Source organism: Eschrichtius robustus, chromosome 2, assembly GCF_028021215.1.
Source record: "Eschrichtius robustus isolate mEscRob2 chromosome 2, mEscRob2.pri, whole genome shotgun sequence".
In the NCBI taxonomy this organism is placed as follows: Eukaryota; Metazoa; Chordata; class Mammalia; order Artiodactyla; family Eschrichtiidae; genus Eschrichtius; species Eschrichtius robustus.
The window spans coordinates 30402137-30416240 of NC_090825.1; the positions used below are offsets into that span (position 1 = coordinate 30402137).

The window sequence follows — 14104 nt, forward strand, 5'->3', positions numbered from 1 at the left end:
CTGGAGGTATTCCCAAGCATGGTTAAGTGCTTGAAATCTAGATATGGAAACTGCTTCTTTTAACCCTTGTTTGTTTGGAAGGTGTGCAGTCTAGACCCTTCCTTGTAAGGCTGTTTCCTGTGTCAGGCACACTACAAAACTGTCATACTGCAGTTTTTTGAAGACTAAGAGAACATAGTCAGGCTAGAGGCTGAAGACTGCCTAGGACCATCAGTCTTCTGCTGACATGCTCTACCCTCCTTCAGTCCTTATTTTCAGGTTTGCTGTATGGGTGTAAAATTGACTGAGACCAAGAAAAGACTTCCACTTGCAGCTATGACAGAGTAACTGGCACATGACTAGCCTGCATGCCTTAACCATAAAATTGGACAAAACATGTGAGGCAACTGCTTTTAGACACTGGACAGCAGCATGCAGTGCAAGACGGTGATCCCCGAGGGAAGGGAAGCTCACGAGGTAAGTCTCATAAATGCTTGGCTCTCTGCTTTAAGGGTATTATCCCGACTCCAGCATAACGAGCTATGTCCAAGCAGACCACAGTGGTCCCACTGAGCTGACAAGGCAGAGATCAAAGTGCAGGGTAGTAGCAGTGCCCAGACTCTGCAAGGCACCCAAAGCATCCAACTCTTTTTCTTCCTCCAAGGCTTTTCACGATACAGGGCAGAGGACAGAAGACCTGGCCCACGTGGAACATGTTTTATTTAGAAGTTCAGGATTAGTGGAAGGTGGCTGGCTCCTTTTCACTCCTCAGCCAAGCCCTACACAATTTTAGGATATATCTTTTAAAATGGAGTTCATTATTGAGCGTCTCTGGTGAGAGTGTGATTTTCTTCACCTCAATGAAAGAATTTTTTTTTTTCCTATCAGGTTTACCCAGCTAAGGTTGTTTCTCAAAACTCAGGGGGTAAAGGATGAGGCAAGACAGAAGATTTTTATTGAAAGAAGCTTAAATATTATACAAGCTTGCCTTGAAAGGTACTGTTTATTTCATCATTTAAAAAATTATACCTAAAGATAATAAGTCAAATGCAAAAACATATAAGACATCTATAGTTAACCCCTTTCCCTTGAAGGCAAACTTATTGAGAAATGTTTATTTTTCCTCTTAAAATGTCTAATCCAGGTAATAATATGCCTGCAGGTGGTAAATTCACATTGCTTCCTTCATTGCTTCTCTCCCTTAAACCCACAAATCTTTCAGAACTACAACGCTGAGTTGCTGGCCTTTGCGTGGAAGCAGAGTGACGTTCAGGTCTTACAGGTCCAGGGCCCAGTGGACAGACGGGCTCTTGTCCTCCACACTGGCCACCATATCTTCAATGGCATCCCAGTCAAGCTTGCTGAGGATGCTGCCCGTGCTCTCAGACAAGCCGTCCGTGCCACACACCCCAAAAGGAGGCTCTGGCTTTTCTTCAGTTGGTGATGAGTCCTATCAACAAATTGAGAAAGACGACAGTAAGTTGTGGTCCTAGCCTGAGGAAAAATAAATGGAACATGAACTAAATTTTCCAAAGATTCTAGAGCTGCTCATCCACCAAACCCTGAAGGAAATATGAAGGGAACCAGGGCTGTGGTTGCCCAGCACATCTGGATTGGCAGTGGGCTGAATGAACACCACCTGACACAACAAGATGCTGGCACCAGGTCTGAAGAGTGGACAGAATAGATTTTTATATCTATAGTACAATGATCTGTTCTTACATTTTTGTTGTTGTGTCTTGTTTTTTGAGTCTTTTTTTTTTTTAGGTTAAAAAGAAAATACAGTCAAGGAAAATTCTGAATGATAAATGCTGGAGTACTAAGCCAAAAGTGTAGATGCTTTGAATCGCTACTTCAAACTGACCTAATAATCTTTCAGTATGTCTACATCCCACTAAATAAATAAATAAATAACAAAAAACCCTAAAGAACACAAGGAATCACTAGGCAAACTGGAACCTGGAACAACGTGTACCTGTAGAAGGGAACTGTGACTCTCATAGAGAATCGCACGGATGTCTGAAGGTACCATCCAGGGGCTCACCACAGTCTCCTCTCTCTCATACTCTAAACATACCTCCTTGGTTTGAGGTGCAAGACCAGCACTTGTGTGATTTTTTGTACACCGCAGACAGGGAGCATTAGACCCTTTCAAGGGAAAAGAACAATGCATACATTAGGACTGATTCATTTATAAGTTTGTTACTTACAGTGACTTTTATCATCAAACCCAAGGCAGTCACACCTTACCTAATATTTAAATCACAAGGTCTGGATATGGCTGGCTTTAGGGTTCTAGCAATTCCTGTTCTGTCTGTGTGACAGAAGGAAATTGAATTCTGGCCACCTCTTTTGTTTTGTTTTACTTTTTATTTTATATTGGAGTACAGCTGACTAAAAACGTTGTTAGTTTCAGGTGTACAGCAAAGTGATTTAGTTATACATATACATGTATCTATTCTTTTTCAAGTTCTTTTCCCATTTAGGTTATTACAGAATATTCAGCAGAGTTCCCTGTGCTATAGTAGGTCCTTGTTGGTTATCTGTTTTAAATATAGCAAGCGTGTATACGTCAATCCCAAACTTCCAATCTATCCTTCCCCCCACCCTTCTCCCCTGGTAAGACTCATGCTCTCTAAGTCCGTGAGTCTGTTTGTTTTGTAAGTTCATTTGTATCATTTTTTTTAGATTCCACATATAAGCACTATCATATGATATTTGTCTTTCTCTGTCTGATGTACTTTGCTCAGTATGATAATCTCCAGGTCCATCCATGTTGCTGCAAATGGCATTATTTTATTCTTTTTAATGGCTGAGTAATATTCCATTGTATATATGTACCACATCTTCTTTATCCGTTCTTCTGTTGATGGACATTTAGGTTGCTTCCATGTCTTGGCTATTGTAAACAGCACTGCAATGAACACTGTGGTACACGTATCCTTTCGAACCATGGTTTTCTCCAGATATATGCCCAGGAGTGGGATTACTGGATCATATCGTAGCTCTATTTTTCGATTTTTTAGTAACCTCCATACCGTTCTCCATAGTGGCTATACGAATTTACATTCCCACCAACATTCCTTTTCTCCACACCCTCTCCAGCATTTATTGTTTGCAGACTTTTTGACAATGGCCATTTTCACTGGTGTGAGGTGATATCTCATTGTAGTTTTGATTTGCAATTTTCTAGTAATTAGCAATGTTGAGCATCTTTTCATGTGCCTCTTGGCCATCTGTATATCTTCTTTGGAGGAATGTCTATTTAGGTCTTCTGCCCACTTTTTGATTGGGGTTTTTTGTTTTTTTTTGATATTGATGAGCTGCACAAGCTGTTTGTAAATTTTGGAGATTAATCCCTTGTTGGTCACATTGTTTGCAAAAATTTTCTCCCATTCTGTGGGTTGTCTTTTGGTTTTGTTTATGGTTTCTTTTGCTGTGCAAGTTTTTGAGTTTAATGAGGTCCCATTGGTTTATTTTTGTTTTTATTTCCATTACTCTAGGAGACGGATCAAAAAAGATATTGCTGTGATTTATGTCAAAGGGTGTTCTGCCTATGTTTTCCTCTAAGAGTTTTATAGTGTCTGGTCTTAATTTAGGTCTTTAATCCATTTTGAGTTTATTTTTGTGTATGGTGTTAGGGAGTGTTCTAATTTCATTTTTTTACATGTAGCTGTCCAGTTTTCCCAGCACCACTTATTGAAGAGGCTGTCTTTTCTCCACTGTATAGTCTTGCCTCCTTTGTCACAGATTAATTGACCATAGGTGTGTGGGTTTATCTCTGGATTTTCTACACTGTTCCATTGATCTATATTTCTGTTTTTGTGCCAGTACCATACTGTTTTGATTAGCATAGCTTTGTAGTTTAGTCTGGAGTCGGGGAGCCTGATTCCTCCAACTCTGTTTTGCTTTCTCAAGATTGCTTTGGCTATTTGGGGTCATTTTTGTGTTTCCATACAAATTGTAAAATTTTCTGTTCTAGTTCTGTGAAAAATGCCATTGGTAATTTGATAGGGATTGCATTGAATCTGTAGATTGTCTTGGGTAGTACAGTCATTTTGACAATATTGATTCTTCCAATCCAAGAACATGGTATATCTTTCCATCTATTTGCATCACCTTTGCTTTCCTTTCATCAGCATCTTGTAGTTTTCATAGTACAGATCTTTTTGCCTCCACAGGTAGGTTTATTCCTAGGTATTTTATTCTTTTAGATGCTATGGTAAATAGGATTGTTTCCTTGATTTCTGTTTCTGATTTTTCATTGCTAGTGTATAGGAATGCCAGAGATTTCTGTGCATTAATTTTGTATCCTGCAGCTTTACCAAATTCATTGATGAGCTCTAGTAGTTTCCTGGTAGCATCTTTAGGATTTGGTATGTATAGTATCATGTCATCTGCGAACAGTGACAGTTTTATTTCTTCTTTCCCAATTTGCACTCCTTTTCTTTTTCTTCTCTCATTGCTAGAACTTCCAAAACTATGTTGAATAAAAGTGGTGAGAGTGGACATCCTTGTCTTGTTCCTGATCTTAGAGGGAATGCTTTCAGCTTTTCACCATTTTGTGTGATGTTAGCTGTGGGTTTGTCGTATATGGCCTAAATTTATTATGTTGAGGTATGTTCCCTCAATGCCCACTTTCTGGAGAGTTTTTAATCATAAATGGGTGTTGAATTTTGTCAAAAGCTTTTTCTGCATCTATTGAGATGATCGTATAGTTTTTACTCTTCAATTTGTTGATATGGTGTAGCACACTGATTTGCAGATACTGAAAAATCCTTGCATCTTTCGAATAAATCCCACTTGACCATGGTGTATGATCCTTTTAATGTACTGTTGGATTTGAGGTTTTTCGTTTGTTTTTTGTTTTATTTGGCTACATTGGGTCTTAGTTGCGGCAGGCGGAATCTTCACTGCAGCATGCGGGATCTTTCTTTGTGGTGTGCGGGCTCCTCGTTGTGGTGTGCAGGCTTCTCTCTAGTTGTGGTGCATGGACTCCAGAGCGTGTTGGCTCAGTAGCTGTGGTGCACGGGCTCACTAGTTGCGGCGTATGGGCCTGGAACATGCAGGCTCAGAAGTTGCAAGGCGCGGGCTCTCTAGTTGTGGTGCGCGGGCTCTAGAGTGCAAGGACTCGGTAGTGGTGGCACAGGGCTCTCTAGTGGCATGTGGGCTCTAGAGCATATGGGCTCGGTAGTCGCAATGAGTGGGCTTACTTGCCCTGTGGCATGTGAGATCTTAGTTCCCTGACCAGGGATTGAACCTGCGTCCCCTGCACTGGAAGGCGGATTCTTAACCACTGGATCACCAGGGAAGTCCCTGGATTTTGTTTGCTAGTGTTCTGTTGAGGATTTTTGCGTCTATATTCATCAGTGATATTGGCCTGTAATTTTCGTTGCGTGTGTGAGTGGTATCTTTGTCTAGTTTTGGTATCAGGGTGACACCGGCCTCATAGAATCAGTTTGGGAGTATTCCTTCATCTGCAATTTTTTGGAATAGTTTCAGAAGGACAGGTGTTAACGCTTCTCTGATTGTTTGATAGAATTCACCTGTGAAGCCATTTGGTCCTGGACTTTTGTGTGTTGGAAGTTTTTTAATTGCTGTTTCAATTTCGGTGCTTGTATTCGCTGTTTCAATTTCGGTGCTTGTATTTCGGTGTTCATATTTCCATTTCTTCCTGGTTCAGTTTTGGGAGATTGTACCTTTCTAAGAATTTGTCCATTTTTTCCAGGTTGTGCATTTTATTGGCATAGAATTGCTTGTAGCAGTCCCTCTGTATTTCTGTGGTGTCTGCTGTAACTTCTTTTCCATTTCTAATTTTATTGATTTGAGCCCTCTCTCTTTTTTTCTTGGTGAGTCTGGCTAAAGGTTTATCAATTTTGTTTATCTTCTCAAAGAACAAGCTTTTGGTTTCATTGATCTTTGCTATTGTTTTCTTTGTTTCTATTTATTTCTGCTCTAATTTTTATGATTTCTTTCATTCTACTAACTTTGGGTTTTGTTTGTTCTTCTTTCTCTAGCTGCTTTAGGTGTAAGGTTAGGTTGTTTACTTGACATTTTTCTTGTTCCTGAGGTAAGATTGTATTGCTATAAACTTCCCTCTCAGAACTGTGTCCCATAGGTTTTGGATCATTGTGCTTTCACTGTCATTTGTCTCCAGGTATTTTTTGATTTCCTCTTTGATTTCTTCAGTGATCCATGTTGTTTACTATTATATTGTTTAGCTTCCACATGTTTGTGTTTTTTACAGTTTTTTCCTTGTAGTTGATTCTAACCTCATAGGGTTGGGGTCAGAAAAGATGGTTGACATGATTTCAGTTTTCTTAAATTTACCGAGGCTCGCTTTGTGGCCCAGCATGTGACCAATCCTAGAGAATGTTTCACGTGCACTTGAGGAGAATGTGTATTCTGCTGCTTCTGGATGGAATGCTCTATAAATATCATCAATTATGTCCATCTGGTCTAATGTGTCATTTAAGGCCTCTGTTTCCCTATTAATTTTAGGTCTGGATGATCTGTCCATTGATGAAAGTGGGGTGTTAAAAGTCCCACACTATTATTGTGTTACTGTTGATTTCTCTTTTTATGGCTGTTAGCATTTGCCTTATATACTGAGGTGCTTCTATGCTGGGTGCATATATTTATAAGATCGTTTTATATCTTCTTCCTGGATTGATCCCTTGATCATTATGTAGTGTCCTTCTTTGTCTCTTGAAACAGTCTTTATTTTAAAGTCAATTTTGTCTTATATGAGTATTGCTACTCCAGCTTTCTTTTGATTTCCATTTGCCTGTAATACCCTTTTCCATCCACTCACTTTCAGTCTGTATGTGTCCCTAGATCTGAAGTGCATCTCTTGTAAACAGCACATGTATAGGTCTTGTTTTTGTATCTATTCAGCCAGTCTGTATCTTTTGGTTGGAGCATTTAATCTTATGTTTAAGGTAATTATTGATATGTATGTTCTTGTTGCCATTTTGTTAATTGGTTTGGATTTGTTTTGTAGGTCTTTTTTCTTCGCTTACTCTTTTGTTCTCTTCGCTTTTGAACCTACTTTTCATGTTATGTTTGGATTCCTTTTTTCTTTTTTGTCTATCTATTGTAGATTTTTGGTTTGCGGTTACCAAGAGGTTTTGATACAGCAGTCTACATAAACAGGATAGTTTTAACTTGACGGTCATTTAATTTCAAATTCATTTCCAATATCCTCCATTTGTACTCGCCTCACGATTGCTGGTTTTGATATCATACTTGTGTGTGGTTGACTTCCTACCTTTACTGTTATGTTTGCCTTTACTGGTGAGCATTTCTATTCATACTTTTCTTGTTTCTATTTGTGGCCTTTTCTTTTCCACCTAGAGAAGTTCCTTTGGCATTCGTTGCAAAGCTGGTCTGGTAGCGCTGAATTCTCTTAGCTTTTGCTTGTCTGTAAAGCTTTTGATTTCTCCATCGAATCTGAGTGAGAGCCTTGCTGGGTAGAGTGTTCTTGGTTGAAGGCTCTTCCCTTTCATCACTTTAAATATATCGTGCAACCCCCTTCTGGCCTGCATACTTTCTGCTGAGGAATCAGCTGACAACCTTTTGGGAATTCCCTTGTATGTTATTTGTTGCTTTTCCCTTGTTGATTTAATATTTTTTCTTTGTCTTTAAGTTTTGTCAATTTGATTACTATGTGTCTTAGCATGTTCCTCCTTGGGTTTATCCTGCCTGGGACTCTCTGGGCTTCCTTGGACTTGTATGACTGTTTCCTTTTTCCTTTCCCACGTTAGGGAAGTTTTCAGCTATTATCTCTTCAAATATTTTCTCAGGTCCCTTCCCTCCCTCTCCTCCTTCTGGGACCCGTATAATGCGAATGTTGGTGCATTTAATGTTGTCCCAAAGGTCTCTTAGGCTCTCATCATTTCTTTACATTCCTTTTTCTTTATTCTGTTCTGCAGCAGTGATTTCCACCATTCTGCCTTCCGGCTCACTTGTCCATTCTTCTGTCTCAGTTATTCTGCTACTGATTCCTTCCAGTGTATTTTTCATTTCAGTTATTGTACTGTTCACCTCTGTCTGTTTGTTCTTTAGTTATTCTAGGTCTTTATTAAACATTTCTTGTAACTTCTCGATCTGTGCCTCCATTCTTTTGCCAAGAACTTGGATAATCTTTTCTATCATTACTCTGAATTCTTTCTCATGTAGATTGCCTGTCTCCACTTCACTTAGTTGTTCTTCTGGGGTTTTATTTTGTTCCTTCATCTGGGACATATTCCTCTGCTGTCTCATTTTGTCTAACTTTCAGCGATGTGGTTTCCGTTCTGCAGGCTGCAGGGTTGTAGTTCTTGCTTCTGCTGTCTGCCCCCTGGTGGGTGATGCAAAGAGCCTTGTGCAGGCTTCCTGGTGGGGGGGACTGGTTCCTGACCACTGGTGGGTGGAGCTGGGTCTTGTCCCTCTGGTGGGCAGGGCCGTGTCAAGGGGTGTGTTTAGTGGGTAGCCATGTGCTCAGGAAGACTTTAAGCAGCCTGTCTGCTAATGGGTGGGGTGGGGCTGTGTCCATCCCTGTTGATTGTTTGGCCTGAGGCGTCCCAGCACTGGAGCCTACAGGTTGTTGGGTGGGGCAAGGTCTTGGTGACAAAATGGCAGCCTCCAGGAGTGCTCACACCAAAGAGTACTCCCCAGAACCACCACTGTGTCTTGTCACTGCACTGAGCCACAGCTGCCCCACCACCACCTCTGCAGGAGACAGTCCAATACGAGCAGGTAGGTCTGGCCCAGGCTCTTTTGAGGTCACTGCTTTTTTCCCTGGGTCCTGGTACGCACAAGACCTTGTGTGTACCCTCCAGTAGAGGAGTTTCTGTTTCTCCCAGTCCTGTGGAATTCCTGCGATCAAACCCCACTAGCCTTCAAAGCCAGATTCTCTGGGGGCTCCTATTCCGGTTGCCAGACCCCCAGGCCGGGGAGCCTAACGTGGGGCTCAGAACTTTCACTGTTGTGGGAGAGCTTCTGTGGTATAACTATTTTCCATTTTGTGGGTCACCCAAATTTTGTGGGATTTGATTTTATCGCAATTGTGCCCCTCCTACTGTCTCACTGTGGCTTCTTTGGATGTAGGATATCCTTTATGGTAGGTTCCAGTGGGTTTTTTTTTTTTTTTTTTTTTTTGTCTATGGTCGTTCAGCAGTTGTTATTTTGATGCTTTCCTAAGAAGAGGTGAGCTAACGTTCTTCTCTGCCATCTTGACTCCATCTCCTCTGGCCACCTCTTTTGATTTTAAAAGTAATGGTAACCAAGATTGGTTCGAGATGGCGGAGTAGAAGGACGTGTGCTCATTCCCTCTTGCGAGAGCACCGGAATCACAACTAACTGCTGAACGATCATCGACAGGAAGACACTGGAACTCACCAAAAAAGATAGATACCCCACATCCAAAGACAAAGGAGAAGGTGCAATGAGACGGTAGGAGAGGTGCAATCACAATAAAATCAAATCCCATAACCACTGGGTGGGCAACTCACAAACTGGAGAACAATTATACCACAGAAGTCCACCCACTGGAGTGAAGGTTCTGAGCCCCACGTCAGTCTTCCCAACCTGGGGGTCTGGCAACAGGAGGAGGAATTCCCAGAGAATCGACTTTGAAGTCTAGCGGGATTTGATTCCAGGACTTCAAAAGAACTGCGGGAAACAGAGACTCCACTCCTGGAGGGCACAAAGTAATGTGCGCACCAGGACCCAGGGGGGAGGAGCAGTGACCCCCTAGGAGACTGAATCAGACCTACCTGCTAGTGTTGGAGGGTCTCCTGCAGAGGCGGGGGACAGCTGTGGATCACCGTGGGGACAAGGACACTGGCAGCAGAAGTTCTGGAAAGTACTCCTTGGCATGAGCCCTCCTGGAGACCGCCATTAGCCCCATTAAAGAGCCTGTAGGCTCCAGTGCTGGGTCACCTCAGGCCAAGCAACAGGGAGGGAACTCAGCCCCACCCATCAGCAGACAAGCGTATTAAAGTTTTACTGATCTCTGCCCAACAGATCAACACCCAGCTCTACCCACCACCAGTCCCTCCCATCAGGAAATTTGCACAAGCCTCTTAGATAGCCTCATCCACCAGAGGGCAGACAGCAGAAGCAAAAAGAACTACAACCCCACAGCCTGTGGAATGAAAACCACATTCACAGAAAGTCAGATAAAATGAAAAGGCAGAGGACTATACACCAGATGAAGGAACAAGATAAAACACCAGAAAAAGAACTAAATGAAGTGGAGATAGGCCACCTTCCAGAAAAAGAATTCAGAATAATGATAGTGAAGATTATCCAGGACCTCGGAAAAAGAATGGAGGCAAAGGTCGAGAAGATGCAAGAAATGTTTAACAAAGACCTAGAAGAATTAAAGAACAAACACCTAGAAGAACTAAAGAACAAACAAACAGAGATGAACAATACAATAACTGAAATGAAAATATACTAGACGGAATCAATAGCAGAATAACTGACGCAGAAGAATGGATAAGTGACCTGGAAGACAGAATGGTGGAATTCAATGTGGTGGAACAGAAAAAAGAATGAAAAGAGATAAAGACAGCCTAAGAGACCTCTGGGACAACATTAAACTCACCAACATTTGCATTATAGGGGTCCCAGAAGGAGAAGAGAGAGAGAAAGGACCAGAGAAAATATTTGAAGTGATTATAGTCAAAAAGTTCCCTAACATGGGAAAGGAAATAGCCACCCAAGTCCAGGAAGCGCAGAGAGTCCCAGGCAGGATAAACCCAAGGAGAAACACGTCAAGACACACAGTGATCAAACTGACAATAATTAGAGACAAAGAAAAATTATTAAAAGTAAAAAGGGAAAAATAATGACAAATAACATACAAGGGTACTCCCATAAGGTTAACAGCTGAGTTCTCAGCAGAAACTCTACAAGCCAGAAGGGAGTGGCACGATATATTTAAAGTGATGAAAGGGAAGAACCTACAACCAAGATTACTCTACCCGTCAAGGATCTCATTCAGATTTGAGGGAGAAATCAAAAGCTTTACAGACAAGCAAAAGCTAAGAGAATGCAGCACCACCAAACCAGCTCTACAACAAATGCTAAAGGAACTTCTCTTAAGTGGTAAACACAAGACAAGAAAAGGACCTACAAAAACAAACCCAAAACAATTAAGAAAATGGTCATAGGAACATACATATCGATAATTACCTTAAAGGTGAATGGACTAAATGCTCCAACCAGAAGACACAGGCTCACTGAATGGATACAAAAACAAGACCCATATATATGCTGTCTACAAGAGACCCACTTCAGACCTAGGGACACATACAGACTGAAAGTGAGGGGATGGGAAAAGATATTCCATGCAAATGGAAATCAAAAGAAAGCTGGAGTAGCAATACTCATATCAGATAAAATAGACTTTAAAATAAAGAATGTTACAAGAGACAAGGAAGGACACTACGTAATGGTCAAGGGATCAATCCAGGAAGAAGATATACAATTATAAATATATGTGCACCCAACATAGGAGCACCTCAATACATAAGGCAAATGCTAACAGCTATAAATGAGGAAATTGACAGTAACAGTAATAGTGGGGGACTTTAACACCTCACTGACACCAATGGACAGATCATCCAGATAGGAAATAAATAAGGAAACACAAGCTTTAAATGCCACAATAGACCAGACAGATTTAATTGATACTTATAGGACATTCCATCCGAAAACAGCAGATTACACTTTCGTTTTTTTATTTTTTATAAATTTATTTATTTATTTATTTTTTACTTTTGGCTGTGTTGGGTCTTCATTGCTGAGCGCAGGCTTTGTCTAGTTGCAGAGAGCGGGGGCTACTCCTCGTTGAGGTGCACAGGCTTCTCACTGCAGTGGCTTCTCTTTGTTGCAGAGCACGGCCTCTAGGCACATGGGCTTCAGTAGGTGTGAAACATGGGCTTCAGCAGTTGAGGCTTGCGGGCTCTAGAGCACAGGCTCAGTAGTTGTGGCGCACGGGCTTAGTTGCTCTGCGGCACGTGGGATCTTCCTGGACCAGGGATCGAACCGTGTCCACTGCATTGGCAGGCGGATTCTTAACCACTGTGCCACCACGGAAGTCCCTACACTTTCTTCTCAAGTGCACACGGAACATTCTACAGGATCGACCACATCTTGGGTCACAAATCAAGCTGTGGTAAATTTAAGAAAACAAATCATATCAAGCATCTTTTCTGACCACAACGCTATGAGATTAGAAATAAATTACAGGGGAAAAACGTAAAAAACACCAACACATGGAGGCTAAACAATACGTTACTAAATAACCAAGAGATCAGTGAAGAAATCAAAGAGGAAATTAAAAAATACCTAGAGACAAATGACAACGAAAACATGACGATCCAAAACATATGGGATGCAGCAAAGGCAAAGTTCTAAGAAGGAAGTTTATAGCAATACAATCCTACCTGAAGAAACAAGATAATCTCAAGTAAACAATCTAACCTTACACCTAAAGGAACTAGAAAAGGAAGAACAAACAAAACCCAAAGTTAGTGGAAGGAAAGAAATCATAAAGATCAGGAGCAGAAATAAATGAAATAGAAACAAAGAAAACAATAGCAAAGATCAATAAAACTAAAAGTTGGTTCTTTGAGAAGGTAAACAAAATTGATAAACCTTTAGCCAGAGTCACCAAGGAAAAGAGGGAAAGGACTCAAATCAATAAAATTAGAAATGAAAAAGGAGAAGTTACAATGGACACCACAGAAATACAAAGCATCATACAAGACTACTACAAGCAACTCTATGCCAATAAAATGGACAACCTAGAAGAAATGGACAAATTCTTATAAAGGTATAATCTTACAAGACTGAACCAGGAAGAAATAGAAAATATGAACAGACCAATCACAATTAATGAAATTGAAACTGTGATTAAAAATCTTCCAACAAAAATAGTCCAGGACCAGATGGCTTCACAGGTGAATTCTATCAAACATTTAGACAAGAGCTAACACCCATCTTTCTCAAACTCTTCCAAAACATTGCAGAGGAAGGAACATTCCCAAACTCATTCTATGAGGCTACCATCACCCTGATACCAAAACCAGACAAACATATCACAAAAAAAGAAAATTACTGACCAATATCATTGCAGAATGGAGATGCACAAATCCTCAACAAAGTACTAGCAAACAGAATCCAATAACACATTAAAAGGATCATACACCATGATCAAGTGGGATTTATCCCAGGGATGCAAGGATTCTTCAAATCAATCAATGTGATACACCATATTAACAAATTAAAGAATAAAAAGCACATGATCATCTCAATAGATGCAGAAAAACTTTTGACAAAATGCAACACCCTTTTATGATAAAAACTCTCCAGAAAGTGGGCATAGAGGGAATTCACCTCAACATAATAAAGGCCATATATGACAAACCCACAGCAAATATCATTCTCAATGGTGAAAAACTGAAAGCATTGCCTCTAAGATCAGGAAGAAGACAAGGATGTCCACTCTCGCCACTCTTATTCAACAGTTTTGGAAGTCCTAGCCATGGCAATCAGAGAAGAAAAAGAAATAAAGGGAATACAAATTGGAAAAGAAGAAGTAAAACTGTCACTGTTTGCAGATGACATGATACTATACATAGATAATCCTAAAGATGCCACCAGAAAACTACTAGAGCTAATCAATGAATTTGGTAAAGTTGCAGGATACAAAATTAATGCACAGAAATCTCTGGCATTCCTATACACTAAAAATGAAAGATCAGAAAGAGAAATCAAGGAAACAATCCCATTCACCACTGCAACAAAAAGAATAAAATACCTAGGAATAAACCTACCTAAGGAGGTCAAAGACCTGTACTCAGAAAACTATAAGGCAGTGATGAAAAGAAATCAAAGATGACACAAACAGATGGAGAGATATACCATGTTCTTGGATTGGAAGAATCAATGTTGTGAAAATGACTATACTACCTAAAGCAATCTACAGATTCAATGCAATCCCTATCAAATTACCAATGGCATTTTTTTACAGAACTAGAACAAAAAATCTTAAAATTTGTATGGAGACACAAAAGACCCCGAATAGCCAAAGCAGTCTTGAGGGAAGAAAACGCAGCTGGAAGAATGA

General features: G+C 40.5%; 1 protein-coding gene across 9 annotated transcripts in view; it reads right to left on the reverse strand.

Moving 5' to 3' along the window:
* Window positions 1–992: 992 nt before the first annotated feature.
* Window positions 993–14104, reverse strand: part of CPLANE1 (ciliogenesis and planar polarity effector complex subunit 1) — a 129853-nt gene continuing 116741 nt past the window's right edge. For 8 of the 9 annotated variants that reach the window (XM_068535253.1, XM_068535248.1, XM_068535250.1 and 5 more), the window contains 2 exons: window positions 1955–2127; window positions 993–1429 (listed from right to left, as the gene is read on the reverse strand). In XM_068535253.1, the coding sequence (XP_068391354.1) occupies window positions 1256–1429; window positions 1955–2127 (347 nt within the window). In that variant the 3' untranslated portion in view covers window positions 993–1255. Of the gene's footprint in view, window positions 1430–1954; window positions 2128–11748; window positions 12144–14104 lie in introns of those variants that run through there. The other variant, XR_011073066.1, reaches the window with a different exon arrangement.